The sequence below is a fragment of the Saimiri boliviensis genome, chromosome 20 (assembly GCF_048565385.1).
Source record: "Saimiri boliviensis isolate mSaiBol1 chromosome 20, mSaiBol1.pri, whole genome shotgun sequence".
In the NCBI taxonomy this organism is placed as follows: domain Eukaryota; kingdom Metazoa; phylum Chordata; class Mammalia; order Primates; family Cebidae; genus Saimiri; species Saimiri boliviensis.
Window position 1 is genome coordinate 6,821,268 of NC_133468.1, and position 26,953 is coordinate 6,848,220.

At 55.5% G+C, this 26,953-nt stretch overlaps 3 protein-coding genes across 4 annotated transcripts; 2 read left to right on the plus strand and 1 right to left on the minus strand.

Annotated features, from left to right (window-relative positions):
* The first annotated feature begins 796 nt into the window (after positions 1-796).
* F12 (coagulation factor XII) lies at positions 797-7,901 on the plus strand. Its single transcript, XM_003936097.4, has 14 exons — positions 797-903; positions 1,290-1,347; positions 4,094-4,193; positions 4,333-4,403; positions 4,707-4,817; positions 4,936-5,067; positions 5,206-5,310; positions 5,457-5,622; positions 5,708-5,892; positions 5,996-6,227; positions 6,468-6,604; positions 6,688-6,837; positions 7,336-7,484; positions 7,575-7,901. The coding sequence occupies exons 1-14, from the start codon at positions 847-849 to the stop codon at positions 7,740-7,742; spliced, it is 1,821 nt and encodes a 606-aa protein (XP_003936146.2). The 5' UTR covers positions 797-846; the 3' UTR covers positions 7,743-7,901.
* Positions 7,902-7,995: 94 nt separating this feature from the next.
* PFN3 (profilin 3) lies at positions 7,996-11,267 on the plus strand. The gene has a single exon (XM_074390716.1). The coding sequence runs from the start codon at positions 9,593-9,595 to the stop codon at positions 10,004-10,006; it is 414 nt and encodes a 137-aa protein (XP_074246817.1). The 5' UTR covers positions 7,996-9,592; the 3' UTR covers positions 10,007-11,267.
* A 51-nt stretch (positions 11,268-11,318) lies between these two features.
* On the minus strand, positions 11,319-26,717 carry SLC34A1 (solute carrier family 34 member 1). 2 transcript variants are annotated; one of them, XM_010346605.3, is made up of 13 exons: positions 26,637-26,717; positions 25,879-26,007; positions 25,592-25,741; positions 25,378-25,506; positions 25,161-25,304; positions 24,064-24,175; positions 23,748-23,943; positions 23,566-23,661; positions 17,896-17,965; positions 17,464-17,631; positions 13,505-13,621; positions 13,280-13,404; positions 11,319-12,377 (listed from the first exon to the last, which is right to left on the minus strand). In XM_010346605.3, the coding sequence occupies exons 2-13, from the start codon at positions 25,985-25,987 to the stop codon at positions 11,874-11,876; spliced, it is 1,920 nt and encodes a 639-aa protein (XP_010344907.1). In that variant the 5' UTR covers positions 25,988-26,007; positions 26,637-26,717; the 3' UTR covers positions 11,319-11,873. The 2 variants fall into 2 exon arrangements, with proteins under 2 accessions (XP_010344907.1, XP_010344906.1); XM_010346604.3 differs by having other exon boundaries at positions 23,748-23,973.
* Positions 26,718-26,953: the final 236 nt, after the last annotated feature.

Below are 26,953 nucleotides of genomic sequence, written 5' to 3' on the forward strand. Positions count from 1 at the left end.
GTAATCTGTTACATGACCATAGAAAACTAAGACATTTTCTGCTCTTGTGTCAGTTTGCTGAGAATGATGGTTTCCAGGTTCATCCATGTCCCTACAAAGGATACGAACTCATCATTTTTGATGGCTGCATAATATTCCACAGTGTATATGTACCACATTTTCCTTGTCCAGTCTATCATCAATGGGCATTTGGGTTGGTTCCAGGTCTTTGCTATTGTAAACAGTGCTACTATGAACATTCATGTGCATGTGTCCTTATAGTAGAATGATTTATAATCCTTTGGATATATACCCAGTAATGGGATTGCTGGGTCAAGACGGTGGGGTGGGGAGGTGGGGAGAGATAGCATGGGGAGAAATGTCAGATGTAAGTGAAGTGGAGGAAGGCAGCAAATCACACTGCCATGTGTGTACCTATGCAACAATCTTGCATGTTCTTCACATGTACCCCAAAACCTAAAATGCAATTAAAAAAAAGAAAGAAAACTAACACATTTCCCAGTGGACTCCAAGATCCCCAAGAAAGAGAGTGTCTCTTTGATCTCCTTAACCCCTCATCTCCACAGGACCCAGAGCACAAGAGTGTCCCTTCTCCTGCTTCTAGTCCCACTATCTAGAAAAGAGAGGGGGAGTCCAGCTCTGCATCATTCTACCCCTACCTACCAACTCCCAACTTCCCGACCCTCCACGGGTGACCAAGGAAGCCGCTCCACTTGGCTATCCACAAACAGCCTGTGCCACACCAGGCTCAGGAGGGCAGCTTGACCAATCTCTACTTCCAAGACCTTTGGCCAGCCCTATTGATCTGGACTCCTGGGCAGGCAGTTGGACCAACAGACAGACGCCATGAGGGCTCTGCTGCTCCTAGGGTTCCTGCTGGTGAGCCTGGAGTCAACACTTTCGGTGAGTGCTGTGGGAACCAGGATTGTGCCTGGGGCGGGGGGTCGCTATCACATGCCATGATGGTCCTGGGGCAGGGGGTCACTATCACAGCCATGGCCTCTGCTCATGACCTAAAGTTTCAGGTGACTAGGCCTATGTGGAAAGGTGAGGCCAGCCCTGAAGGCCCAGGCAAAGGAGACAGACAACCAGAGTGGGTGGATACAAGGAAGGGCACAGCCCGCATTTCTCGGGGAGATGGGCCTTAAGAAGACAATGGGAGGAGGTAGAAAAGGTTTGGGAAGAAATCTCTGCATTTCTAGGCTGTGAGAGGAAGCTGCGGACTAGCAACAGATCGGTAACAGGCTATGACTTCTAGGCAGTTCCCTGCCTTCTTCTCTGCCTTGTAGATTCCACCTTGGAAAGGCCCCAAGGAGCATAAGAACAAAGACACAGAGCACACAGTGGGTAAGTGGCCTGGCTCCCCCTCCAGAGATACCCTTGGGTGGGGATGTGTATGGTGGGGCGTGTGCAGTCTTAGAGCAGTCTAGTCTAGTGCCTACCAGCTTCTAGGTCTTATGCCCATAGGCACCAGGGTCTCAGAGTGATTTTGAGCTGTGTGATCCTTGAGGGCAGGGCATGGGCTGTGTCTGAGTGCCCACAAGCCTGGCTCGGAGCAGGTGCTTGAGGTATGTGCTGCTGGCACCATCACACCTGGGCTCCTGCCAGCCTCCCTCAGTTTCATCAGCTTCTCCTCTTCTTTTCCTTTCCCCAGCACGTCTCGTGGGCAGAGAGAAACATGCCAGACAGAGGCCAGGGCCCTCAATGGGCAAGGAATGGTCAAGAGCTGGTCTCTGGCATTTGAATGCCTCTGAATTCCAGCTTTATTACTTATGAGCTGGTTGTCTCTGGGCGAGTGATTTGAGTTTTCGAAGCTTCTACTCCCCCTTCTGTGAAACCAGGTTGATAATAGTAAACCTCTTAGGCTTGTTGGGAAGGAAAACCCATGCGAGGCACTCAGCCCATTGCCTGGTGCATGGAAATGCTTTACAAATATTAGCTTTTATTATTAAACTACCTTTTAGATGAGGGGTACCTGTCATTTCCCCCTTCCTCAGGCCCTGCCATAGCTCCCCATTGCCTTCATTCTTCCAGACACTAAGTACCTAGAGGCGTGGTGTGGAGGCTCACGCCTGTAATCCCAGCACTTCAGGAGGCCCAGGCAGGTGGATCACAAGGTCAGGAGTTTGAGACCAGCCTGCCAACATGGTAAAACCCCGTCTATACTAAAAGAACGAAAATTAGCTGGGCATAGTGGCATGCTCCTATAGTGCCAGCTACTCAAGAGGCTGAGGCAGGAGAATTGCTTGAACCTGAAAGGTGGAGGTTACAGTGAGCCAAGGTCACACCATTGCACTCCAGCTTGGGCAACAGAGCAAGACTCTGTCTCAAAAAATACAAATTAAAAAAAAAAAAAAATGTACCTGTGTATGCAACATAGCAGGGCCTGTGAACCAGATGGACCCTATGCTGGTGGGTCTGACCTGGTGGGGTTGAGTCCCTGAGCATAGCATTGAGGCCCTGTGCATTCCAACCTTGAACTCCTTCAGTCTCTTCTCTTCACCACACACCCAAAAGTTTCTCCTCCCTCTTGCCTTACCTACACTTGGTGCTCTAACCTTGCCTAATTCCCTGCTTAGGGTCCCCCTCCTCTCCATCTGTCCATCCTATTTGCATCTTTTTTTTTTTTTTTTTTTAGACGGAGTCTTGCTCTGTCCCCTAGGCTGGAGTACAATGGCGCCATCTTGGCTCACTGCAACCTCCACCTACTAGGTTCAAGTGATTCTCTGCCTCAGCCTCCTGAGTAGCTGAAATTATAGGCAAGCACCATCATACCTGGCTAATTTTTGTATTTTTAGTAGAGATGGGATGTGTCTTCATGTTGGTCAGGCTGGTCTCGAATTCCTGCCCTCAGGTGATCCGCCCACCTCAGCTTCCCAAAGTGCTGGGAATACAGGCATGGAGTCACTCTGCCAGGTCCCCATTTGCATCTTAAAGGTCTAGCTCAGATCCCTCTATTTCCATTGACTGTCCTGGTTCTTGGCAAGTGCACTCTGCCTATGACAAAATAGCGGCAAATGCGTATTGAGCAGGTACTATGTGCCAGACACCGCTCAGTGTTCCACAGCATCGCCTTATAAGCCTCACAACAATTCCTCTAAAGAAGACCCAGGCAATTCTCATTATTTGCGGTGGTTGTGTTCATAAAATCACAGTGAACACTGAACTAGCAAACAGTATTACGTTCCTGTGAGCCCCTGCTCACAACATTTTCATTAACCAACAATATATAATCTTGTTTTATGTGTGATTCTGTCTAAAGACGTTTAACTTAACATATGTGCTGCTGATTCATTAATGCTAAGCTCATGGCACTATAGCTCACACCTGAATGAAGTGTATCTAACACACGTTTCCTCTCTAACATAGCCTTCTTGTGCTTAGGAACTAGACAGCTCTTCAGCAGTAGGCTCAGGGGCCATTTCCAAAAGCAAAATCACCAACAAAAGCACAAAGTGTGAAAAACATTGCACTAAGGAGACTGAAAAGGACACTTGTTCCACACGAGCACTGAAACAAGAAGCAGCAGCGTGTCATCTTGTTGAACCTTAACTGGTACCACAATGTGCAAATTTTTCACTACTCTGTGCATGTCCACAAATGGCCATGAAAGCATTTGAGTATTGACTTGGGAGTTACAAATAACATTTAGCAAGTAGGTACATTCTCAAATATAGAACCAGAGAATAATGAGGATCAACTGTACTATTATTATTGCCATTTTACAGATGAGGAACCCGAGGCTCAGAGTGGTTAACAGTGACTTCAACATTCGACAAGTATTATTTATTTATTTAAGTCCACCTAGACCATTTCTCAGGATCAACAAGTATTATTAAGTGCCCACTTTGTGGCAAGTGCTCTTCCAGGCCTTGAGACTCCAGACTTACTCAAGGTCACACAGATAGCAGGTGGTGGAGTCAGGAGTCTACTCCAGCTATCTGACTTCTGAACCCAACTTTTAAAGCGGAAAGTGTTTTCAGTGCACAGCGACCTTTTTGTGGGTCTGTCCTTTTCCCAACCAGACCCTGAGGGGCAGTGCCTGGGCAGTTGAGCACAGGGGAAGTCCTCAGGGAGTGTATTGTCCCTGCAGTTCTCACTGTCACCGGGGAGCCCTGCCACTTCCCCTTCCAGTACCACCGGCAGCTGTACCACAAATGCATCCACAAGGGCCGGCCAGGCCCTCGGCCCTGGTAAGACTACACAGAGCAGCAGGAGCAGGGGCCTGGGAGACATGGACTCTGCCTGTCCTTCTGTACAAGGAACTCTGCTTGGAGGGAGGGGGCTGTGATAGGGGAGGGCGGGCCAGGGAATCCTTGTCTCTTTCTACAGGTGTGCTACCACCCCCAACTTCGATCAGGACCAGCTATGGGAATACTGTCTGGAGCCCAAGAAAGTGAAAGGTGCTACACACAGCCTCTAGGGTGGCCCAGGGCTCTCTCCTCCCGCTTCGATACTCTCCTTGGTACCACCAGATCCCACACACCTGGGATTCTGGGCCCAGCCCCTTCTCTCCCTCCACAATGCCCTTTGGAAATCCAGAGGGAGAGTTCTGGGAAGGAGTGGTCCCATTTTGCAGGTGGGTAAACTAAGCCCTGGAAACTTGGAGTAGCAAGGTCACAAGGCAGGTAGGTTCAAGTAGGGCCTTGGCACCCATCTGTCTGACTCAGCTCCCTGCTCTTCCTCCCACCATGTCCATCTCTCAGACCACTGCAGCAAACACAGCCCCTGCCAGAAACAAGGGACCTGTGTGAACTCACCGAAGGGTCCCCACTGCCTCTGTCCACAACACCTCACTGGAAACCACTGCCAGAGAGGTGAGGAGATGCCGAGGGACAGGGGCAACCCCGGGTCTACAGAAGAGGTCACCGGATACCCCAGAGACTTGGCACAGTCGTAGACTCTCCTGAGACCACTGTCCCTCTTTGTCCCCAGAGAAGTGCTTTGAGCCTCAGCTTCTCCGGTTTTTCGACCAGAATGAAATATGGTATAGATCTGAGCAAGCAGGTGTGGCCAGATGCCGGTGCAAGGGTCCTGATGCCCACTGCCAGCTGCTGGCCAGCCAGGGTGAGCAGATGGTTGGGAACGGGCCAGGGAGGAGGATCAGGAAGAGAGGCTGGCAGGAGGCTGGGTGGTGTGCCAGGAAGGAGAGCTCTCTGGAGGGTCTGTAGGCCCAGGGGTGGCTCACTGTGTTCCCTCCCCCAGCCTGCCGCGACAACCCGTGCCTCCATGGGGGTCGCTGCCTAGAGGCGGAGGGCCGCAGTCTGTGCCACTGCCTGGTGGGCTACACCGGACCCTTCTGCGACGTGGGTGAGTGAGGGTCTGGGGGAAGCAGAAGGCCAGCCCCCGAGATGGGAAGGGCTTGCCAGGAACGAGAAGGGAGAGTGGGGAAAGCAGATGAGAGGGCAGTGGGAGAGCCCAGCCCTGTCTGCAGGGAGCCCCCTCTCTCCCCTCAGATACCCAGGCGAGCTGCTATGATGGCCGCGGGCTCAGCTACCGCGGCCGGGCCACGACCACTCTCTCGGGTATGCCCTGTCAGCCGTGGGCCTCGGAGGTCACCTACCCGAACGTGACTGCCGAGCAAGCGCGGAACTGGGGACTGAGCGGCCATGCCTTCTGCCGGTGCGCCGCGTGGGGCTGGACGACCCCTCCGCCCCAGGGCCCCGGGGTCCCGGCGCTCTAACTGCGCCCCCTCGTGTGGCTACAGGAACCCGGACAACGACGTCCGCCCGTGGTGCTTCGTGCTGAGCGGTGACCGGCTGAGCTGGGAGTACTGCGACCTGGCACAGTGCCAGGCGCCTCCGACCCGGATGCCCCCTAGGCTTGACGACCTGCCCATGCCCGCGCAGCCGACATCGCCGGAACCTCAGCCCACGTCCCGGACCCCAGGAGGTTAGGAAGTGGGGGAAAGCAGCAGCCCGAGGGGGCGCAGGGCGAGCTGGATTCCGGCCGACCGGCCGCGGGCTCCCGGTCCTCAGCCCCGGCTCGTCCGCAGCCTCGCCGACCGGGCGGAAGCAGCCGCCTCCCCTGACCAGGAACGTCTCCCCGAGCTGCGGGCAGCGGCTCCGCAAGCGTCTGTCCCCGTTGAGCCGCATCGTCGGCGGGCTGGTGGCGCTGCCCGGGGCGCACCCCTACATCGCAGCCCTGTACTGGGGCCACAGTTTCTGCGCCGGCAGCCTCATCGCCCCCTGCTGGGTGCTGACCGCCGCTCACTGCCTGCAGAACCGGCGAGTACCCGCCCGCCCGGCGCCGCCCGGAAGGCCGCGGCTCCTCCGTCTCCCCGCGCGGCTTCCGCGCCGCACCCCAACCCGCGCCCTGCCTTTTCCCGCCCCACCCTTCTTTCCACGCCCCTCCGGAGCTCCCCGGGAGGAAGCCGGGAACACAGGATGGGGTTCGGGAGCAGGGGGCTCCCCCAGAACGCTCGCGGTCAGTTCCGAGCGCGCTGCCTCGCCCCTATCCGCCCGCAGGCCCGCACCCGAGGAGCTGACGGTGGTGCTCGGCCAGGACCGCCATAACCACAGCTGTGAGCAGTGCCAGACGCTGGCCGTGCGCTCCTACCGCCTGCACGAGGCCTTCTCGCCCGTCAGCTACCAGCACGACCTGGGTGCGTGGGGGCGCCGTGCGTGGACAGGGAGGGACGGCGGGGCCGCGGCATCCGCGCCTCACACTCCTCTACGCCCGGGTCAGCTCTGCTGCGCCTGCAGGAGGATGCGGACGGCAGCTGCGCGCTCCTGTCGCCTTACGTTCAGCCGGTGTGCCTGCCAAGCAGCGCCACGCGACCCTCCGAGCCCGAGCCCGCGCTCTGTGAGGTGGCCGGTTGGGGCCACCAGTCCGAGGGTAGGCACGACTGCCAGGGGAGGAGATTTGTGATAGCCCGCGACTGTGACTTTGGGATCGTCCCGGGGCCTGCAGGAGAGGTGGCGCTGACCTGTGAGACTGTGCAGGGCCTCCCAGGGCCTGGGATTCACTGCTGGGATCCCCAGATCTCCTGGGGGTGCAGGTAGAATCGAACTTGCTCTTGGTTCTCTCTGGGCGCCGGGCTGCAAAGGCCAACGAGGACGCTGGCCCCGCGCTCCGGCTTAGTTTGGTAGCCAGGTTCGGTGGCTCTGGCTAGGAGGTGGGGGTGGAGTTTCTGCTTCTGCTCCCGAACTTTCAAATCCTGGCTCTTCTCCGGACCTCAGTTTCCTTGTCTATGAAATTGAATTCATGGCACCTGCTCCCCCTTGGGGAGGGGAAGAGCAAGAGTGGGTTTAGAAGAGCCTGCCGTCCATCGTCCACCGTCCGGGCGGCGCGTGCTGTCAGGTGGGGTGCGAGGAAGGCGCTCTGCTTTCGCAGGGGCGGAGGAATATTCCAGCTTCCTGCAGGAGGCACAGGTGCCCTTCCTGCCCCTGGAGCGCTGCTCAGCCCCGGACGTGCACGGAGCCGCCATCCTCCCCGGCATGCTCTGCGCAGGGTTCCTCGAGGGCGGCACCGATGCGTGCCAGGTGAGTCCTTAGCCGGGTTAGCGCCCTTCCCTGAGGCCATCGGGCACAAATCCCAGGCCGACGGCGCTGAGCTGCGAGTTTCCGGCCTAGGGTGATTCCGGAGGCCCGCTGGTGTGTGAGGACCAGACCGCAGGGCGCCAGCTCACCCTGCGAGGTGTCGTCAGCTGGGGATCGGGCTGTGGTGACCGCAACAAGCCAGGTGTCTACACCGACGTGGCCAACTACCTGTCTTGGATCCAGGAGCACACCGCTTCCTGATTGCTCAGGGATTCGTCTTTCCCTCCTCAGCGATTCCGCTGTGGGAGAGGGGCTGGGGCATGGACGGCAAGATGGTGTCCCATTCCCCCAGTGAGGCCAGCGCCGTGCCAAGATGGCGCAGGAACTCAATAAAGTGCTTTGAAAATGCTGATAAGGAAAGCTCTACTGCTTGGGTCCCGTCGGGAAATGCCAAGACAGAAAAGCGATTCACCCTTCTCCACAGCTCTCAGAAAACAAGGTCTAGGAGATCTCAACCTGCAAGATCTAGATCCCGGTCCAGCTAATGTTGACAGAGCCTAGGATACTGTATACCTAGCCCTGTGTAAGGAGAAGCTGCATGTTATTCCTCGTAAGAAACTCACTAACCTTTTGTTTACAGAGCAATAGTTCTCAGACCATACATTAAGATCACCTGGGGAGCTTTTTGAGCCAATCTGTGTCCAAGTTCCACTTCAGACCAATTAAATCAGTTATGTCTAGGGATGGGGCATAGGTACTGGTATGTTTTTAAAACTCCGCAGATAATTCCATGTACAACCGGCCAAGGTTGAGAATCATGGTTAGAAATACCTGGCATTGTCGGAGTGGTAATCCTAGCACTTTGGGAGGCCGAGGCAGGCGGATTGCCTGAGCTCAGGAGTTGGAGACTAGTCTAGGCAACACGGTGAAACCCCGTCTCTACTAAAATACGAAAAATTAGCCGGATATGGCGGTGTGTGTCTGTAGTCCCAGCTACTCTACTCAGGAGGCTGAGGCAGGAGAATCACTTGAACCCAGGATGCGGAGGTTGCAGTGAGCCAAGATTGTGCCACTGCACTCCAGGCTGGGCGACAGAGCAAGACTATGTCTCCAAAATAAATAAATAAATAAATAATACTAACAATATTTAGCATTGGCTGTGGTGTGGACCCTGAGGGCTGAGTGACATATCCTTGTCCCCACCCCAACATGCACTAATGTGGTGGGTCTCAGAGTCCCTTGGCTAGCAATATATCACCAGGGGACTTCTTAGACATAACAAATACTTGGGCTACACTTTATACTGCTGAACAGAAAGTCTGGGATGGGAAGCATCAATCTGTTTAACACCGTTGCAGGGGATTCTGATGTTCTTTTATGCTTGAGTACCACAATCTGGGGGTTTAATTGTTGGTTCCCTGACTCCCCGGGTGATCTTAATGTATGGTGTGCAAACTGCTTTATAAACAAAACAGTAGTTTCTTATGAGGAATAACATGCAGCTTCTCCTTGCACAGGCTTTGGCATACAGGTGGGGGTCTGGCTGTCCAAACACGGTATCTTTTTGTTCATAAAATCATCTTTTCAAAATTAAAAAAAGATTGGCCAGATGCAGCCGTTCATGCCTGTAATCTCACTTTGAGAGTCTGAGGCAGGAGGATTGTTTGAGCTCAAGAGTTCGCGGCCCGCCTGGGCAACATAGTGAGACTTCATCTCAATTAAAATTTATTATTATTATTATTTTCTTTTTTTGGAGACAGGGCCTGGCTCTGTGGCCCAGGCTGGAGTACAGCGGCAGGAACCTATAATAGTTTACTATAATCGCGTTATTGAGTTCAAGAGATCCGGCCGCCTCAGCCTCCGAAAGCGCTGGGATTACAAGAGTGAACCGTCACGTTCTGCCAAACCCGTCCTACAGGGTAGTCCTAGAACTGCCTGGGCACTAAACGCCCACGCCCCACGTGCCCTAGCCTGGGTGGTCGCTACAGGACGGCCCCTTGTGTGACGTCACAGCCCCGCCCCGCGAGCGTCATAGCACTGCAGGCATTCCCGGAGCGGCGCCCCTACACAGCCCAGAGAAGCGCGAGGTCGGGGGACGCACTCGGAGCACGATGGGTGACTGGAAGGGCTACATCAGTGCAGTGCTGCAGGACCAGCGCATCGACGACGTGGCCATCGTGGGCCACGCGGACAACCGCTGCGTGTGGGCTTCGCGGCCCGGGGGCCTGCTGGCCGCCATCTCGCCGCAGGAGGTGGGCGTGCTCACCGGGCCCGACCGGTGCACCTTCCTGCAGACGGGCCTGAGCGTGGGGGGCCGCCGCTGCTGCGTCATCCGCGACCACCTGCTGGCCGAGGGCGACGGCGTGCTGGACGCGCGCACCAATGGGCTGGACGCGCGCGCCGTGTGCGTAGGCCACGCGCCGCGCGCGCTCCTGGTGCTCATGGGGCGACGTGGCGTCCACGGGGGCATCCTCAACAAGACGGCGCACGAGCTCATCCGCGGGCTGCGCATGCAGGGCGCCTAGCCTGGCAGCCCAGGCCGCCCACGGGCGGCCCGGTAGCGCGGGCCAAATAAACTGTGACCTGGGTGTGGCTGGCGCCTCCTCCACTTGCGCGGTGCGGGGAGTTGTAAATAAGGAAACTGATCTTTGCAAGAAGGTTACCTGATGGAGCCGGGATTTTGAGTCTAGAGGCTGCCAGGATCCTGTGCCCTCCACCCTGCTCTCCCATGGACGCCTCGCGGAAGCCAGGGCCTGACTGCTGCTCCTTGGCGCCTTCCCAGGGTCCTAGGGACTTCGTAGCTGAGGAATAGTCCAAGGGTGGGGGCCTTCTCAAAGTCTGTTTCATCCTTAGCGTCCTTTCTCACAGATGTTTCCACACATTAGGCAGGACAAGTAAAGGGAGCCCTCTCTCTATCCCGCGAACACCTCTCCCCATCAGAGAGTGGGGCCGGAGGCCTGCGTGCTTCTCTTGCCCTCCACTCACATCCCAAACACTAGCAAGTAGTGTGAGTGGGTAACAGGATGGACCTGGTAGCTTGTAAAGCAGATTTGGGGCTCGCAGGGCACCTGCACCTTCACCCACATTCCTCCGAGGAGGCCCACTGAGAGGGCACATGTCCAAGACCGTCACAACCTGGGACCTTACATCCTGCCTTCCTCAGGCCTTCCCTAAGGCCCAAGAGGAGTTCCTGAACTAGAGAGAGGAACTCTGGCATCCCTACCCAAGGGGACTCACACTGTAGGCCTCAGTTTCAGGGTGACCTACGGAGGAGTGGGAATTGAAAAGCTTGGGTGGGTTTGAGGCCTGGTTTATTGCCCAAAGATAGTGGACAAAAGTGAGAGAGAAGGTGTCTGGTCCCTGCCCTCCATGTGCTGGGGCCCAGGGCATGACCTCCTTTGCCCACCACTACCATCCCCATCCCCTCTCCTCACCCAGCAGCCCTGATGGCAGATCCCACCTGACGCTCATTCTGGAGCCTTGATCTTGTCCTAGCAGGGAGGAGTGAGCGTCTGGCTGAGGTGGGTGAATTTAGAGGGCAGAGGGAGACCAGAGGAAGTTCAGCCAGGTGGGGGTCAGGGATGGGGGTGCAGATTCCTCCTGACACTTGCTTTGGGGGTGTCCCCAGGCCTAGGAGGGGCTTCCAGGGAGTTTGAATTGTGGATTGGACTCACTAAGGCAGACGGTTGGGGTGAGCCTGCAGGGCTGGCTTCTCTGGAACTGCACCTGACCAGGGCAGAGTAGGCTGCTCTTGCAGCAAGTCTTTGAGGGGAGATGGTGCTGCTGAACCCGATGGCTTGGTCTTCCCTTTTGCCATTGATGGAGACCAAAAAAGACTTCTGAATGCCTAAGAAGAGTTTAATTCCTCTTGTTTTTTCTATCAGGCAAGTGTTGTGAAGGGAGTTGCGGTGGAGCTGAAGACCCGGGTGAGGATGAGGTGAATGGTATCTTGGAGGAAGGAAGGTGGCAGGGAGGTGTGCAAATTCAGTGAGGCAGGCACCAACATCTATGCACAAACAGCTGCACAGTCATATGCTCAGACCCACTCTCACTCCTGCCTGTCCTAGTCTTGTGTACATATGCGGAGGACCCAAAGTCATACCCAGATACCCTGCAACTTGCACACAGCTTCCCACAGATGTGTCTGTGTATGTGTGCATAGGCTGGCACACGTGTACAGAAAAGCTTCTACACACGACAGGTGCACATGCAGACTCACCCCCACACATGCATACACACCGACACTGACACACAAGCCCAGACCTTTTCAGAGCCGCAGAAGGAGAGACTGGCACCCAGAGTAGCACAGACACATGCACGCACATACACACACACTCCCCTGCCTTTCCACCCAGGCCTTCCCCATTCCCAGCTGTAGTCTGGGCCCACAGCCTAGAATCGGGTGGCATTGTGGTGAGCAGGCAGTGCAAGGCGTGGGGAGGGCGTGGCGGGGGGTAGCTCCTCCAGGAATACCCTGGGGGGCAGTGGGGGTGAGCGGGGCTCAGGCCTGGCACAGCATAGAGTGGCTCGGGTGATGAGGCGGTCCAGGGGCTTCAGGGAATGCATCCAGCGAGGCAGGAAGTCCCATGTCTGTAACCACTTGGGCAGATGCCGGGGACTCCGACTCTGCAGGACATTGATGAGCACCACAAAGGCAAGCAGGGCCCCGAAGGGTGTGCCTACCCCTACCATGGCCTGCCAGCCTGCCATAGAGATGCCGAACACCAGTGAAGGCAGCAGCAGGAAGCAGACAAGGAGGTAGAGGACAGCAAACCAGCGGTACTTGGCTGTGCGCTTCCCCAGCGCCTTGGCCATGCGGATAGGCAGGCGTGTGCATGGCACCGGGTACCACAGAAGGATGCCCGAGATGTTGAAGAAGAAGTGACAGAGGGCAATCTGCAGAGGATGAGACAGAGGGGCTGAGGTGGGCACTGGTTCCCAGGTCCTGGGTCAGGTCAGCAGCGGTAGATGATAGGAACCCAGACCTGGTCTGGGCAGCAGGAAAGTTTCCACTGAGGGCTGATGTATCTCCCCAGGCCACCCCCGGGTAGCTGTGCTGGTTATGAAAGTATTGAAATACTTCTGGACCAGTTGGTAAATAACTATTGTCCTGAGCTCCCTACATGTTCACCACCGACCTCTCGCTCAGGAATCCCCCAGCAGATTCTGCCAAAATCTGGCAGCTAAAGGACTGATGTCAGTTTTGGGACCCTCACTCAGTCAGTGCCTTGGCTTGTCAGTTACTCCTTCACTCCTAGAACAATTCCCCCTTTGCCACTTTCAACCCTGTGCCCCACAATGGATTCCCCGAACTGCGCCAGACCCCCACTTATAGCACCTCTTCCTCTTCTTTATGGTGCAAATCCGACTCACTGCTATGTATTTCTGTGATTATGAGCAGTATCTCCCTGTTAGATGCTGAGGTCTTGAGGGTGATATTGGGTCTACTTTGCCCATATGGTTCCCATTGAGCAGGCGTCCCCAAACTTTTTACACAGGGGGCCAGTTCACTGTCCCTTAGACCGTTGGAGGGCCGCCACATACTGTGCTCCTCTCACTGACCACCAATGAAAGAGGTGCCCCTTCCTGAAGAGCGGCGGGGGGCCGGATAAATGGCCTCAGGGGGCCGCATGCGGCCCGCGGGCCGGCCGTAGTTTGGGGACGCCTGCCATAGAGCATAGTAGGTGGCCCTTAGTAGGCAGTCAAAATGTTTGTTGCATGTTGTCACACCTTTGTCAGGCCCCACACCCCGATCACAGATCCATCCTGCCCGAGGCAGAGCTATGCTCCCAGCATACCTGGAAAGCGCTGGACAGCTTCTCCCTGGGGCTGGCCAGGGCAGCCAGGATGGCCGTGGTGGTGGTGCCGATGTTGGAACCCAGTGTGAGTGGGTAGGCCCGCTCAATGCTGATCACACCGAGGCCTGGGGGCAGAGGGAGAGGAAGCGGGACTCCCAGCATCTCCTTCAGCCCTTTCCCTGCCCGCCCTGTCCCATCCCACTCCACTTCTGCATGGACACTCACCGATGAGTGGGGTGATGGCCGAGGTGAACACAGAACTGCTCTGAACCACGAAGGTCATGCTGGCACCCACCACCATGGCAAAGTAGCCTGTGACCCAGGTGAAGGGGGCAGGGAAATCTGCAAGGAAACCCCGTCCCAGCAGGCCGGGGTTAGAGCGGGGCTATTGGGAGAGCAGAGAGGAGGCATTTGGATGCCACTTTCCCAGTAGGACCTTGTCAGTCCCTGTTCAGCCACAGCGCAGTGGCTTCCATTGGCCTTTTTGCTTCTGGATTACAGGCCTTTCTCAGCCTGGCTCCATCAGGCGACTGTGACTTTGCTGGGGCTGTTCCCTCTGGTTGGAATATCCTACTCAGCATCCAAATATTCATCCTCAGACTCAACATGGATGTCACTTCCTCTGGAAAACCTTCCCTGACCCCCTGCTCTCTAGCAGACAGACATTTTCTCCCTTCTCGGAGCTCCCACAGCCCCATGATACCCCTTATTCTAGCATTTGTCATGCGGCCCCTCCCAGCGGATGAAGTTTAATATGAAAATCAAGGCCAGGCAAGATGGCTCACACCTGTAATCCCAGCACTTTGGGATACTGAGGTGGGTGGATTCACTTGAGGCTGGGAGTTCAAGACTAGCCGGGCCAACATAGTAAGATCCCATCTCTATTAAAAAAAATTTTTATAGTTAAAAAAAAAAGAGGCTGGGCATGGTGGTTCACACCTGTAATCCCAGCACTTTGGGAGGCCAAGGCGGGAGGCTCACTTGAGGCCAGGTATTCAAGACTAGCCTGGCCAACATGGCAAAACCCCGTCTCTACTAAAAATACAAAAATTAGCCAAGTGTGGTGGCATGCACCTATAATCCCAGTTTACTCAGGATCACTTGAACCTGGGAGGCAGAGGTTGCAGTGAGCTGAGATCATGCCACTGCACTCCAGCCTGGGTGACAAGGAAGACTCTGTCTCAAAAAACAAAAAGGGGGCCGGGCATGGTGGCTTACAACTGTAATCCCAGCACTTTGGGAGGCCAAGGCAGGTGGATCACCTGAGGTCAAGGGTTCAAGACCAGCATGGCCAACATGGTGAAACCTCATCTCTACTAAAAATACAGAAAAAAAATACAGAGAAAAAATCTGGGTGTGGTGGCGCACACCTGTAATCCCAGCTACTTGGAGAGGCTGAGGCAGGAGAATTACTTGAACCCAGGAGGTGGAGGTTGCAGTGAGCCAAGATCGTGCAACTGTACTCCAGCCTAGGGTGACAGGGGGAGACTCCATTTCAAAAAAAAGAAGGGGGGGGCACGGAACAAAAATCAGACGGTGTTGCTCCCCTGCCCCAAGTCTTCTCAGTACTCATGTTACTCTCAATAAAGGCCAGGCTCTGAGCAGAGCCTGGAGAGCCCACGCTCTGGCCCCTTCCCTGCCATCTCACTGACCCCACTCAGCCAATCCCCTTGTTCACCCTGCTTTTTCCAGCTACTAGCCACGCTTCTGTGCCACAGACCTGCCAAGCTGGTTCCTGCCTCCGAGCCTTTGCACATACTGTTCCTCCCAGAGTGCTCTTCATCCGCATCATAGCTACTAGTGTAGCTGCTCTGAGTGGCCTCAGCTTACCCATTGGAAGCTGTCTCTTCCATACCCTACTGCATTCCACTTTTGCTATGTCCTTGGCAGGTACCTCTCTCTGAATTTATCCCCCTTATTCATTTATTTTCCTTCCTTCTTTCTTTTTCTCTATTTTTTTCGAGACAGGGTCTCACTCTGTTGCCCAGGCTGGAGTGCAGTGGTGCCACCATAACTCACTGCAGCCTCAACCTACTCGGCTCAAGCAATTCTCCCACTCAGCCTCCTGAGTACCTGGGACTACAGGAGCACACCACCATGCTCAGCTAATTAAAAATTTTTTTGAACCGGACGTGGTGGCTCACGCCTGTAATCCCAGCACTTTGGGAGGCCAAGGCGGGCGGATCACAAGGTCGAGAGATCGAGACCATCCTGGTCAACATGGTGAAACCCCATCTCTACTAAAAATACAAAAAATTAGCTGGGCGTGGTGGCGCATGCCTGTAATCCCAGCTACTCGGGAGGCTGAGGCAGGAGAATTGCCTGAACCCAGGAGGCGGAGGTTGCGGTGAGCCGAGATCGCGCCATTGCACTCCAGCCTGGGTAACAAGAGCAAAACTCTGTCTCAAAAAAAAAAAAAATTTTTTTTTTTGGTAAAGACAAAGTCTCGGTTGGGCGCTGTGGCTCACACCAGTAATCCCAACACTTGGAGAGGCTGAGGTGGGCGGGTCACGAGGTCAGGAGTTTGAGACCATCCTGGCCAACATGGTGAAACCCCATCTCTACTCAATAACACAAAAATTAGCTGGGCATGGTGGTGCACACCTGTAGTCCCAGCTACTCAGGAGGCTGAGGCAGGAGAATCACTTGAACCCAGGAGGTGGAGATTGCAGTGAGCCAAGAACATGCCACTGCACTCCAGTCTGGTGACAAGGCAAGACCCTGTCTCAGAAAAAAAAAAAAAAGACAAAGTCTCGATGTCTTGACCAGGCGAGGTGGCTCAGGCCTGTAATCCCAGCACTTTGGAAGGCCAACGTGGGTGGATCACCTGAGGACAGGAGTTTGAGAGCAGCCTGGCCAACATGGCGAAAACCTGTCTCTACTAAAAATACAAAAACTTAGCTGGGCATTGTGGCAGGCGCCTGTAATCCCAGTTGCTTGAGAGACTGAGGCAGGAGAATCACTTGAACCCAGGCGGGGGAGGTTGCAGTGAGCCAAGATTGCACCATTGCACTCCAGCCTGGGCAATAAGAGTGAAACTCGGGGCCGGGCGCAGTGGCTCAAGCCTGTAATCCCAGCACTTTGGGAGGCCGAGGCGGGTGGATCACGAGGTCAAGAGATCGAGACCATCCTGGTCAACATGGTGAAACCCCGTCTCTACTAAAAATACTAAAAATTAGCTGGGCATGGCGGCGCGTGCCTGTAATCCCAGCTACTCAGGAGGCTGAGGCAGGAGAATTGCTTGAACCCAGGAGGCGAAGGCTGCGGTGAGCCGAGGTCGCGCCATTGCACTCCAGCCTGGGTAACAAGAGCGAAACTCCGCCTCAAAAAAAAAAAAAAAAAAAAAAAAAAGGAGTGAAACTCGGTCTCAAAAAGAAAAAAAAAAAGACAAAGTTGGCCGGGTGCATTGGCTTACGCCTGTAATCCCAGCACTTTGGGAGGCCAAGGCGAGTGGATCACCTGAGGTTGGGAGTTTGAGACCAGCCTGACCAACATGGAGAAACCCTGTCTCTACTAAAAATACGAAAGTAGCCAGTCGTGGTGGCAAATGCCTGTAATCCCAGCTGCTGGGGTGGCTGAGGCAGGAGAATTGCTTGAACCTGAGAGGTGGAGGTTGCGGTGACCCGAGATTGTGCCATTGCACTCCAGCCTGGGCAACAAGAACAAAATTGTTTCAAAAGCAAAACAAAACGAAACAAAAATACAAAAGAAAAAAAGTCTCATTATGTTGCCCAAGCTAGTCTTGAACTCCTGGGCTCAAGCGATCCTCCTGCTTCAGCCTCCCAAAGTGCCGGATTTACAAGGTGTGAGCTACTCGCCAATCTCGGTTAGTTTTCATTGCTTGCCTCCCTCTGCTGGGCTGTGAGCCCCTGAGGGAGGGACCCATCTCTATTTGTCTCACCTCTATCCCTGGCACTACGCCTTCCTTGTCACACAATGGAGGCTTAAGGACTGTTTGTTGATTGAATCAAACCATGGTCCCTGAGCATCTCCACTTGCTAAGAGGCAGCCACAGGTGTCTCCAGCTGTCAGCACCTCATTGGCCTCAGAAACCACCTTCTTCATATCGGGAAACTGAGGCTCAGAGATGGTAGGGTTTACCCAAATCAAGGCAGTGGCAGGACTTAGCAGGATCTGAAAAGGCCCATCCTGCAGCCCTGCCCAGCCAACTGCTCAAAGCTCACCAGTATTGATGACCTTCTGGATGACCTTGGCCACCTGGCCCTTGAGCAGGGAGTTGAGCATCTTGACGAGGAGGATGAGGCAGGTGCACAGCAGCACCAGGGATCCTGCCAGCAGGATGAGCCCCACAGCCAGGTCCGGCAGGCCCGTGTCCACAAAGATGTGTTTGCCTGCAGGGGTTGGAGCTCCCGACAGCTGACCCCACACCTGGCCCCCAGGTGCCCACCTTTGCCACCCAGTTGGGTTCTGGACCTAAGGCCCCACGCAGGCTCCTTGAGCCTCAACACTGGAGCTTGATCCAGGCTCAGGAGCTGGGCTGCTTGCCAGCTGTCCTTCTTGGGTCTGGACATAACAGTGGTTGGGCGTGGGCTGGCCCTGCCACTGCCAGGCTCTGCCCTTGCCTGCAGGACACCTCCCATGTTGCAGGCACTTACATTTCTCCATAGTGGCATTTCCAAGGGTCTGGCTGGAGTTGGCCTCTGCCCTGGACATGGAGGTGGGAGCCTAGATTAAGAGGAGGGTGACTCAGTGAATTAGGAAAATGTGGTCTGAGGTTGGGGCTGAGATGGGGATTGGGAGGGATGGGGAAGATGGAGATGGGCCTCCTGCTCTGTGATCTCTTGCCCTCTCTGAGCCTCTCTTCCACTGAGGACATGGGGTGAAAGTACCTGCCACACAAGGATCTGGCCCTCTGTGTGTTCTGCCCTGTCACTCCCCGGGGCCACATCCAGTGGCTTGTCTTTGTTTTCCTCCGTCTCTCAGTGGCATTGTGTGCTGCTGAACATGCTCCTGTTTGTCTGAAAACACCCCCTTCCTCATCTTTCATTACCAATCCCTTTCTTGGTGCCCTTTCCCCAGCATCCTGGCCCCATCGTCCCCTCCAAGACACCCTTAGCCCAAGCTCCATTCTCCTCTAGATCAATTCCTTACCCTCAAGGGGTGCCAGGGGACAGAGGGCCCAGCTCACACATCTCTTCTGTCCACCTACTGTCAGTGGGGCAAAGGGGCCCCTCAGGGAGGCCCCTACAATTCAGAAGTCCACAGGGCTGGGTGGGTAACCCAAGTGAGCAGCTTGGGCTATGTGTGGAAGAGGTGGGGAGAGTTTCTCCTGGCCCTGTAGACTCAGCAACTACTCAGCTCCTGGTCACTGTCACCATCCAGGAAGGCAGCCTAGCATGGCTAAATTGCCTGATTTCTATGTAAGAAGCCACAACTCGGAAGTTCTAGATAAAATCTCCCGGTCTGGGCCCAGAGCAGTGTGGCTCATGGCTGTAATCCTAGCACTTTGGGAGGCTAAGGTGAGAGGATTACTGGAGGCCAGTACTGGGAGGCCAGCTTGGGCAACATAGCAAGACCCTGTCTCCACAAAGACAATTAGTCAGGGCATGGTGTACGCCTGCAGTCCTAGCTACTCGGGAAGTTGAAGCAGGAGGATCTCTTGAACCCGGGTGGTCGAGGGTGGAGTGAGATAGGATCACACCCAGCCTGAGTGACAGAGCAAGACCTTATCTCGAAAAAACAAAACGCCTTCAAAAGCAACAAACTCTCAATCTGTAAATATTGGCAACTACTTTGAGATATCCTTTGCAGTTCAACGAAGGTCAGCAGAAGCAGCCCTGTCTGGCCTATGGACTACTAATTTGTAGCCTTGTTGGGTTAAGAAGTTATTTCTTTCTTTCTTTCTTTCTTTCTTTAGAGACAGCGTCTTTGCTCTGTGGCCCAAGCTGGAGTGCAGTGGCACGATCTTGGCTCACTGTCACCTCCACCTCTTGGGTTCAAGCGATTCTCCTGCCTCCACCTCCTGAGTAGCTAGGGTTACCGGCATCTGGCACCACACCCGGCTAATTTTTTGTATTTTTAGTAGAGATGGGGTTTCTCCATGTTGGCCAGGCTGGTCTTGAACTCCTAACCTCAGGTGATCCATTTGCCTCGGCCTCCCGAAGTGCTGGGATTACGGGCATGAGCCATCGTGACTGTCCAAGATAAGAACTTTCACAGCGTCTGGTATAACATCAGGGTTTATTTTAGCGGGATGTGCTCCCTTGAATGGGACCCTGTGCTCGTCTGTGCTCCCAGTTCACCACAACAGCGCCTTGGGGACCCATCAAGCCCCGGGCCTGAATGGCAGGCCAAGAAGCCTAGAAAAAATAGCCTCTGATGGGCTAGATGGGAAAACCAGGCCGAGAAAGTGATGGTAACTGCCACGAGGGTAAGGGAGAGAGAAAGCCAGGTGTTTGCTGTCAGGCAGATCTAAGTTCAAATCCTGCTTCTTATACCAACTCCCCTGGGTAAGCCATGCCACCTCTCAGAGCCTGTGTTCTCTAAAGCAGGGTGATAGAAGAGCTGCTGCAAAGGTTTCAGGGGGAAATGTGTTTAAAGCGCTCATCGCAGGGCGTGGCTCATGACGAGCCTTTAGTAGACTGCCTTCCAATACGGAGCGACCCTCTCCCTCCCTGGGCCCGTTCAGGATCACATTGTGCACGTGTGACTGACTCCCTAGGTCAGGACCAGTGGCTCCTGCAGACGACCCTGAGGACCCTGGCCCTGCTGGGGAGGAGCCTGCTGGACCTTCCTGGGAATTCCCAGCCTAGAGGCCCAGGGAGCAGACAGTCCCCTGAAATGAGTGGGTGCCTGATCAGCCTGTGCCCCACAAACCTAACCTGGGCTGGGCCCAGCGGTCTCCAGGGGGGGGACTGTGGGGCCCTGGGGAGGGTCGGGGAGAATGGGGAATTTTACTGGGGTTCCAGCTTAGGGCTGGACTTAGGGCTGTCGGAGGCAGCAGCGCAGAGCTGAGGGCCAAGGTCTCTATGTTTTTAAAACCTTGGCCTCCCTAGCTGGGGACATGTGGCCTCCGCTGAGAGCCCAGAGACCCTAAAGTACAGGAGAGGAAGGTAGAGGCGGCAGGAGGGAGAAAGCCAAGCAGAGAGGGAACTGCAGGGAGGGAGCAGGCCCCGTGGCTTCCTTGTGAGGCGGAGGGAGAAGATGGAAAGTCCAGCTTAGATGAAAGAGCTGGGAGGCCCAGGATCTGGGGGCATTTTCCGCAAGATGTGCCCATCCCTGCCTGGGCCTGGGGTTGGGTGGAGAGGCCAGAGGGGCCGGAAGTGGGTGGTGCGGCGGCTCCTTGGGAAGAACAGAATGGGCCTGTGGACGGCCCTAGGCCCATACCCCCAAATAAGCTGTTCCCAGCTGTGTGTCACCAGAGCAAACACTTAACCTCTCTGGGCCTGTTTCCTCCTCTGCCACATGAAGTCCGTAATGCTGCCCACCTTTACCCAGGGGCTAGTTGGAAGCATTTTGGAAGACAGAATTGGGATTTAAGTGCCTACAGGGACACCCTAAATTAAAGAGGCCCCTCTGGGAACTGAAGGAGGTGATTAAGCTCACAGGAGACTGTCAGGATGTGGGCCTGGACGGTCGTTCCCCCGCAAAGGAAGGGGAGCTCTGGGGCCTTTGTTCTTCTGGAAGCAGAGGGAGAGCACTGTGCCAGCAGCACCATCTGGTGGTGAAAAGGAGAACTCTTCCTTAGAGCCACACGGTCCACCTGGCTGTGGTCACCTGGTGGCGTTCATGGGCGCCAGGCCTGATGGGCAGCATGGGAAGCAGACATGCATAGTAGAATGTCAGACTGGTGAGTGAGAGAGGCAATGAGATAGGATTCCATCAGGATTTATAATCTACCTCGATTACGTGGAAGGATTCCATCAGGATTTATATCCTACCTCGATTACGTGGACTTGGGCAAGCTACTGCACTTTTCTGGGGCTCAGTTTCCTCATCTGTAAAGTGGGAGATGTGATAATTTCTGCCTCCTAGGATGCAAGTCCTCAAAAGATGCTTGTTTAAACCAGGCAGGTATGGTTGACAATCCACAGTGTGGCCACGTCGGAAGGTGAGTCCCGGGACACTGTCAGGGTCTCGAGAGACTCACGTGTCTGAACACTACAGCTGCTGCTGGTTCTTCTTTCCCCATCTGGAAGGCCTCAGACTCGCCTCCTCTCCCTGGTGCACCACTTCCCTGGAGACCGGTTTGGGCGAACTTGAGTCCAGCGTGGTGAAAGCGGGAGTCGATGGGAAAAGGTTGGAAGGGAGCACAGAGGGACTGTGGCCAAAGGACAAACCCGTGTCTTCAGGCAGGAGGAGCCAGGACGCACTTCACACTTTGCAAGAGCAAGCGCATCTATCGCCGCGTGAGTCACACTCCTTCAGGGCACGGTCCCAGGAAGAGGATGAAAGTGAGAGCTCGGGTCCCCCCCACCAGCTGCTCTCCAAGCCGAGGAAATCAGCCCCTCCCCTGCTATTAAGGAAAGTGTTTCCTGCTAGAGCGAGGAAGAGAAACCAGCTGGACAAGTGGCAGCTTCAGCCGTAGAGAACCGCCCGAGGGCAGCCTCCGCACACTGAGCCCGGGTGAGGATGACTTCAGGTTAGGACGCGGAGGCCGCAGGTTGAGAGCTGCCTGAAGCCGCAGCTGGTGGCCGGCGCGGAGCTCAGAGGCAGCGAGGAACAGAGCTCTCTTCCATGGCTTGCTTTTTGCGAAGATCAGAGTGTGTGATTTCTCTCCCTTCCAGATTTTGCTATGAAGTAGAGGCTTGTGGGGATTCAGAGGAGCTCTGAGAGTGCCCAGAGAGCTCATGAAAAGGCGGTTGATGTATTAAAGAGGTCACGAAGTCAGCGTAAACGCTGTCCGCTGGGGCTTTTTGATGTCAGGCTGCTTTGAACAGCTGAGAGGCTGAGTTGGAGCAACTTCAGACGCCAAGGAGCATTGCAGGGCTAGTCAGATGAGTGTTTTCTGTTCGCACCGGGATAAAGGTCCAGCCACACAGAGCAGCCAGTGGAAAGGGTGAGGGGAAAGGCTTGTGCTTGTGCTGGGGCTCCAGATTTCCTCATATCTCCTTCTACATGGAGTTACATCTTGTATGTAAGCATCAGGGAGAAGCAAATGTAGTGGGTTGTGGTTTGGATGAAGCATTTTCCTTTTTACGGCTGAGTAAGGAAGTGTGTTAATTGCCTGCTTCCTCGCCAATCTGGCATAATGAGTGGTCCATGAGTGTCCACGCAATTCAAACAGATCTCCCCAGCATTCGAAGCAGCAGAAACAGTGCAGAAGGACAAGGGACTCCTGCCTGTGGCAGTCTCCAGGAGAAGGAACCCCAATGCCAGCACAGGGGGCTGTTGTATCCCTAAGGAGGTCCCCATGCAGCCCACCTTCCTGCTCACCCTACTTTCCTGGGTATCCTTATAGCACTCTGCTTCCTCCCCACATTACCAGGGTCTCAAAACATGGCCCAGCTGAGTCACTAACCCCTCTGGGGTTCTCAGGCCCTGACACTGTAGGACAAGCTCTGGCACGTCTCTTAGCCTCTCTACCGGTGAAACCCAAGGGTTGAGCTACATCAGTGGTTCTCAAACTTGAGCGCAGAGCTCAGCTAGAGGAACTGCTGCAGCATAGGCCACTGAGCCCCACTCCCAGGGGTTTTCCAGATTCAATAGGTCTAGAGAAGGGCAGGGTGATTTGCATCTCTTCCCAGGTGGTACCCAAGGTGTTGGTCTGGGACCACACTTCAAGAACCACTGGGCTAGGTCAATTACATAACAACTCTCATTGATTGGTGATGTCTGCCTAAGGGAATGTGTGAAGTTGGGAGGAACTAGAAATGTTTACTGTCAGCACAGTAGAAGGGCCACGTATTTGCCCTCTCCTGGCTAAATGATCTTCAAGGTCTATCTGGAGCATTTTTTTTTTTTTTTTGAGACGGAGTTTCGTTGTTACCCAGGCTGGAGTGCAATGGCGCGATCGGCTCACCGCAACCTCCGCCTCCTGGGCTCAGGCAATTCTCCTGCCTCAGCCTCCTGAGTAGCTGGGATTATAGGCACGCACCACCATGCCCAGCTAATTTTTTGTATTTTTAGTAGAGACGGGGTTTCACCATGTTGACTAGGATGGTCTCGATCTCTTGACCTCGTGATCCACCCGCCTCGGCCTCCCAAAGTGCTGGGATTACAGGCTTGAGCCATTGCGCCCGGCTTATCTGGAGCATTTTAACAGACAATGAAACCAACAGTCTGAAGAGGGAGTCCTGTTACCTGGGGCTAGGCCTGAGACTTACCTCTGTGGAGTCTGGGCGGCACCAGACCCGGATGAGACTGTGGTTCCTCAGGGACTCGTCACCGGTGGCAATGCTGGTTATCACAGATTTGTCCAGCTGTGGGCAAGATGTGGGTGGGGGAGTGAGGGAGGGTGGGTCCCTTGCTACCACCACCCTTACCCTAGGCCAGGCTCTGCTGTCACCTGGATAATGAGCTTTGTGAAGGGCTCCGTGATGATCTTGAGCAGGTCAGGAGCGTCATGGCCACCATGGATGTTGAAGGAGGCCACCACGAGTTGAGTAACGTGGTGCAGGTAGCCGGTGGCAGCCTCCAGGGGCAGCAGGACCAGAACGGACAGCCAGTTAAAGCAGTCATGCACCGTGGCCCCCGCGAAGGCCCTGGGCAGGGAGGCCACATTGCAAGGCAGTCTGGAGCCAGAGCACAGACACACCTGGGGTTCCTAGCATCTGGGGTTGCCCTCCCCCAAGCACATGCCCCCAACCCCCAGTCCCCCTCACCGCCGGAAGTCAGTCCTGTCCCCCGCCTGCATCAGGGCCACGATGGTGTTGGTGACAGAGGTACCAATGTTGGAGCCCATGATGATGGGGATGGCAGAGCTCACCTCCAGCACTGGTAGAAGAGAAGGCATCCTAACGAATTTGGGGGTCACCCAGCTCCTGCCCTACCACCTTTCTTGTCAGGCCCCCTACCCACGTCCCAGTCCCCAGTGGCTGCTACTGCCATGCTGCTGAGTCTGCCTAACCTTAGTGTCACAGGTACACGTGGGCTCGTGCTGTGCATTCATCCATGTGAGTAGATGTGTACACGCACCGTGCATGGTGTATGCATGTGAACGTGTGCACGTGTGAGGCCTGCGTTATGAGGGCTCATGGGCTTGTGTCCTATGTGCAAATAGGGATTTGTGCTTGTGTGTGCACACATGTCCCTGAGTGTGATGGTTAGTTTTATGGGTCAACTTAGCTAGGCTGTGGTACCCAGTTATTCAACCCAACGCTAGCCTAGGTGTTCTGTAAGGCGTTTTGTAGATGCCGTTCATGTCTATAGTCAGCTGACTTTAAGGAAAGGGGTTTACCCTCGGTAACCTGGATCAGCCTCATCCAATAGGATGAAAGGCCTCGAGCAGGACTGAGGCTTCCCTGAGGAAGGAGAAACCCTGTGTGAACTGCAGCGTGGGCTCTTGCCTGAAAGTTCCCACCTGCCCGTCCGATGCCCTGGCCTACAGATTCCTGACTTGCCCAGACAGCCCCACCATCGGGGAAGCCAGTTCCTTGCTATAAATCATGCGGGTTGCATACAGCTGGAGTGTGGGCTCCTTTGGTGTCCCTGGCTGACACAGGAGTCACGCTGAATGGAGGCCAGCCTTCCTGTGGCCACGCTCCCCATTTGCCACCCTTCGCAGCTCCTGAGGCACCTCTGCTGGCTCAGACTCTTGGCCATGCTTTAGGGGACAGGGTGGGAAATGGAGCCCTGCCCTTTGCTCCCAGCCCTCGTTACACCCCTGCCCCAGACCCGAAGCCCTGCCTCGCTGCCCTAGTCCCCAGACAATTCGACCCAGTGCCTCCAGGCTCTTCCCCACCCTGGTGGGCCAACTCACAGCCAGAGGAGACCATGCTGACGATGATGGATGTGGAGGTGCTGGAGCTCTGCACCAGCACCGTCACCAGGATCCCCACCACCAGCCCAGCCACCGGGTTGGACAGGATGGCATTATCCTTGAAGATGTCACCAGCCACCTTTCCTGGGGAGCATAAGCCAGCATTGTCCAAGGCCCTTCAGGAACCCCTCCTGGGTCTCCTGCACCCAGGCCCTACCTCCAGCCAGCTGGAAGGCTGAGCTGAGCACATCCAGGGAGCAGACGAAGAGGTAAAGGAAGGCGAGCGTCAGCGGCACCTTGAGCAGCATGGCACCAGCCTGGCGCAGCTTGGGGAACAGCCTGGGCTCTGGAGGGGGGCAGCCATGAGCACAGCAGGCAGAGGCCAGGGCAGGAACTGCTGCTGCCCCTGCTGCCCCCCCACCCAGGCCCACCTGGCTTCTGCTCCTCCTCCAGGGCCAGCTTGGCAGGCAGTGGCTCATGGCGTTCCAGCGCCTCCCCACAGGGGCACGTGTGCTCGGCAAGGGCCACAGGGCCCAGGCTGGGAAAGGCATAGGCAGAGGTCCCCGGGATCCTGTGCAGGACTAGGGAGGAGGCTGGTCAGGAACTCCTAGAGGCTTCAAGGCGGGGAGGTGGGGAAGGACAGGCAGGAGAAGTGGCCTCACCCGGGATGTGGGCAACCGTGGGCAAGCAGGGTCCAGGGTGTGGGAGTAGCACTCACCCTGAGGGCTGGGCACATAGGCAAAGGCTGCCCCTCGCATCACGTGCCCCCCACGGACTGGGAGTGGGGAAACAGCAGGGGTCCCCAGCCTCTCTCCATAGGACAGCATCCTGGGCACCGCTGTGAGGCCTGCAGGTCAGTGGATCACAGGAACACTCAACGACAATGGCTGTGTCCTGGATGCTCACACCCGCACACCTTCACCTGCACAAACCCCCACGGTGCGTGATTCCAGACACACACCCGGCAAAGCACACCCTCCAACCTCACCACCACCACACACACCCCTCTGAGACTCACATGTGCACATCTGTGCTGGACACCTGCATGTGAGTCTCGGAGGGGTGTGTGTTGTGGTAGTGAGGTGTTCATTCATTCACTCATTCACTCATTCAGTATTATTGAGCTCTAGCCCGGGCTCTGAACCAGATATGCTGGGATATAGTGGTGATAAAAGATGCTGAGATCTTGGCTCACTGCAACCTCTGCCTCCCAGGTTCAAGGGATTCTCCTGCCTCAGCCTCCCAAGTAGCTGGGATTAGAGGTGCCTGCCACCATGCCCAGCTAAGTTTTTGTACGAACTCCTGACCTCAGGTGATCCGCCCACTTGGCCTCCCAAAGTGCCTGGCTGGACTGACATGTTATATGGGGCACGCTGGGGTGGGCACAGATAGGACAGAGATGAAGGGGCTGGAGTGCTGGGCTGTTTCCTACTCAGAGCTGGGGGTAGGGTTGGGATGTGAGGGCCCTGGGCTCACCTTGGGGTTCTGTGTTTCCGCTTCGGCTCAGCAGCTCAAGGAAGCCTCCAGGACCCTGAGGAGAACTGGGACCCTCCTCCTCCTTTATACCTTCGGGTCAAGGGCAAAGTCCCTAGAACCCTAGCTGCCCTCCCTCTGTTCCCCGATTAACTTCACCCCTGAGATTCCTCCCGGTTAATTGCTAATCGTCAGCTCTGCGTGGGGAATCTGTGGTCAGGCTCTCCCATCAACCACGATCCAGACACATCCCCCACCCCCAGTCAGAGACCCTGATGTCACTCAGCACCTTATTCCCAGGGTCCCCTCATTTCTGGCCT

Bases quoted from the DNA above. Each gene is read 5' to 3' on its own strand.
- SLC34A1 (XM_010346604.3), bottom strand. From the start codon at position 25,987: ATGCTGTCCTATGGAGAGAGGCTGGGGACCCCTGCTGTTTCCCCACTC. The intron at 24,176-25,160 runs GTGAGTTGGCCC...CTCTTCTACCAG, and splicing joins CAGCATGGTCTCCTCTGGCT to TGCTGGAGGTGAGCTCTGCC. The intron at 13,405-13,504 runs GTGAGTGTCCAT...CTCTGCCCCCAG, and splicing joins GGCCATCACCCCACTCATCG to GCCTCGGTGTGATCAGCATT.
- PFN3 (XM_074390716.1), top strand. From the start codon at position 9,593: ATGGGTGACTGGAAGGGCTACATCAGTGCAGTGCTGCAGGACCAGCGC.
- F12 (XM_003936097.4), top strand. From the start codon at position 847: ATGAGGGCTCTGCTGCTCCTAGGGTTCCTGCTGGTGAGCCTGGAGTCA. The intron at 904-1,289 runs GTGAGTGCTGTG...TCTGCCTTGTAG, and splicing joins GCCTGGAGTCAACACTTTCG to ATTCCACCTTGGAAAGGCCC. The intron at 7,485-7,574 runs GTGAGTCCTTAG...TTTCCGGCCTAG, and splicing joins GCGGCACCGATGCGTGCCAG to GGTGATTCCGGAGGCCCGCT.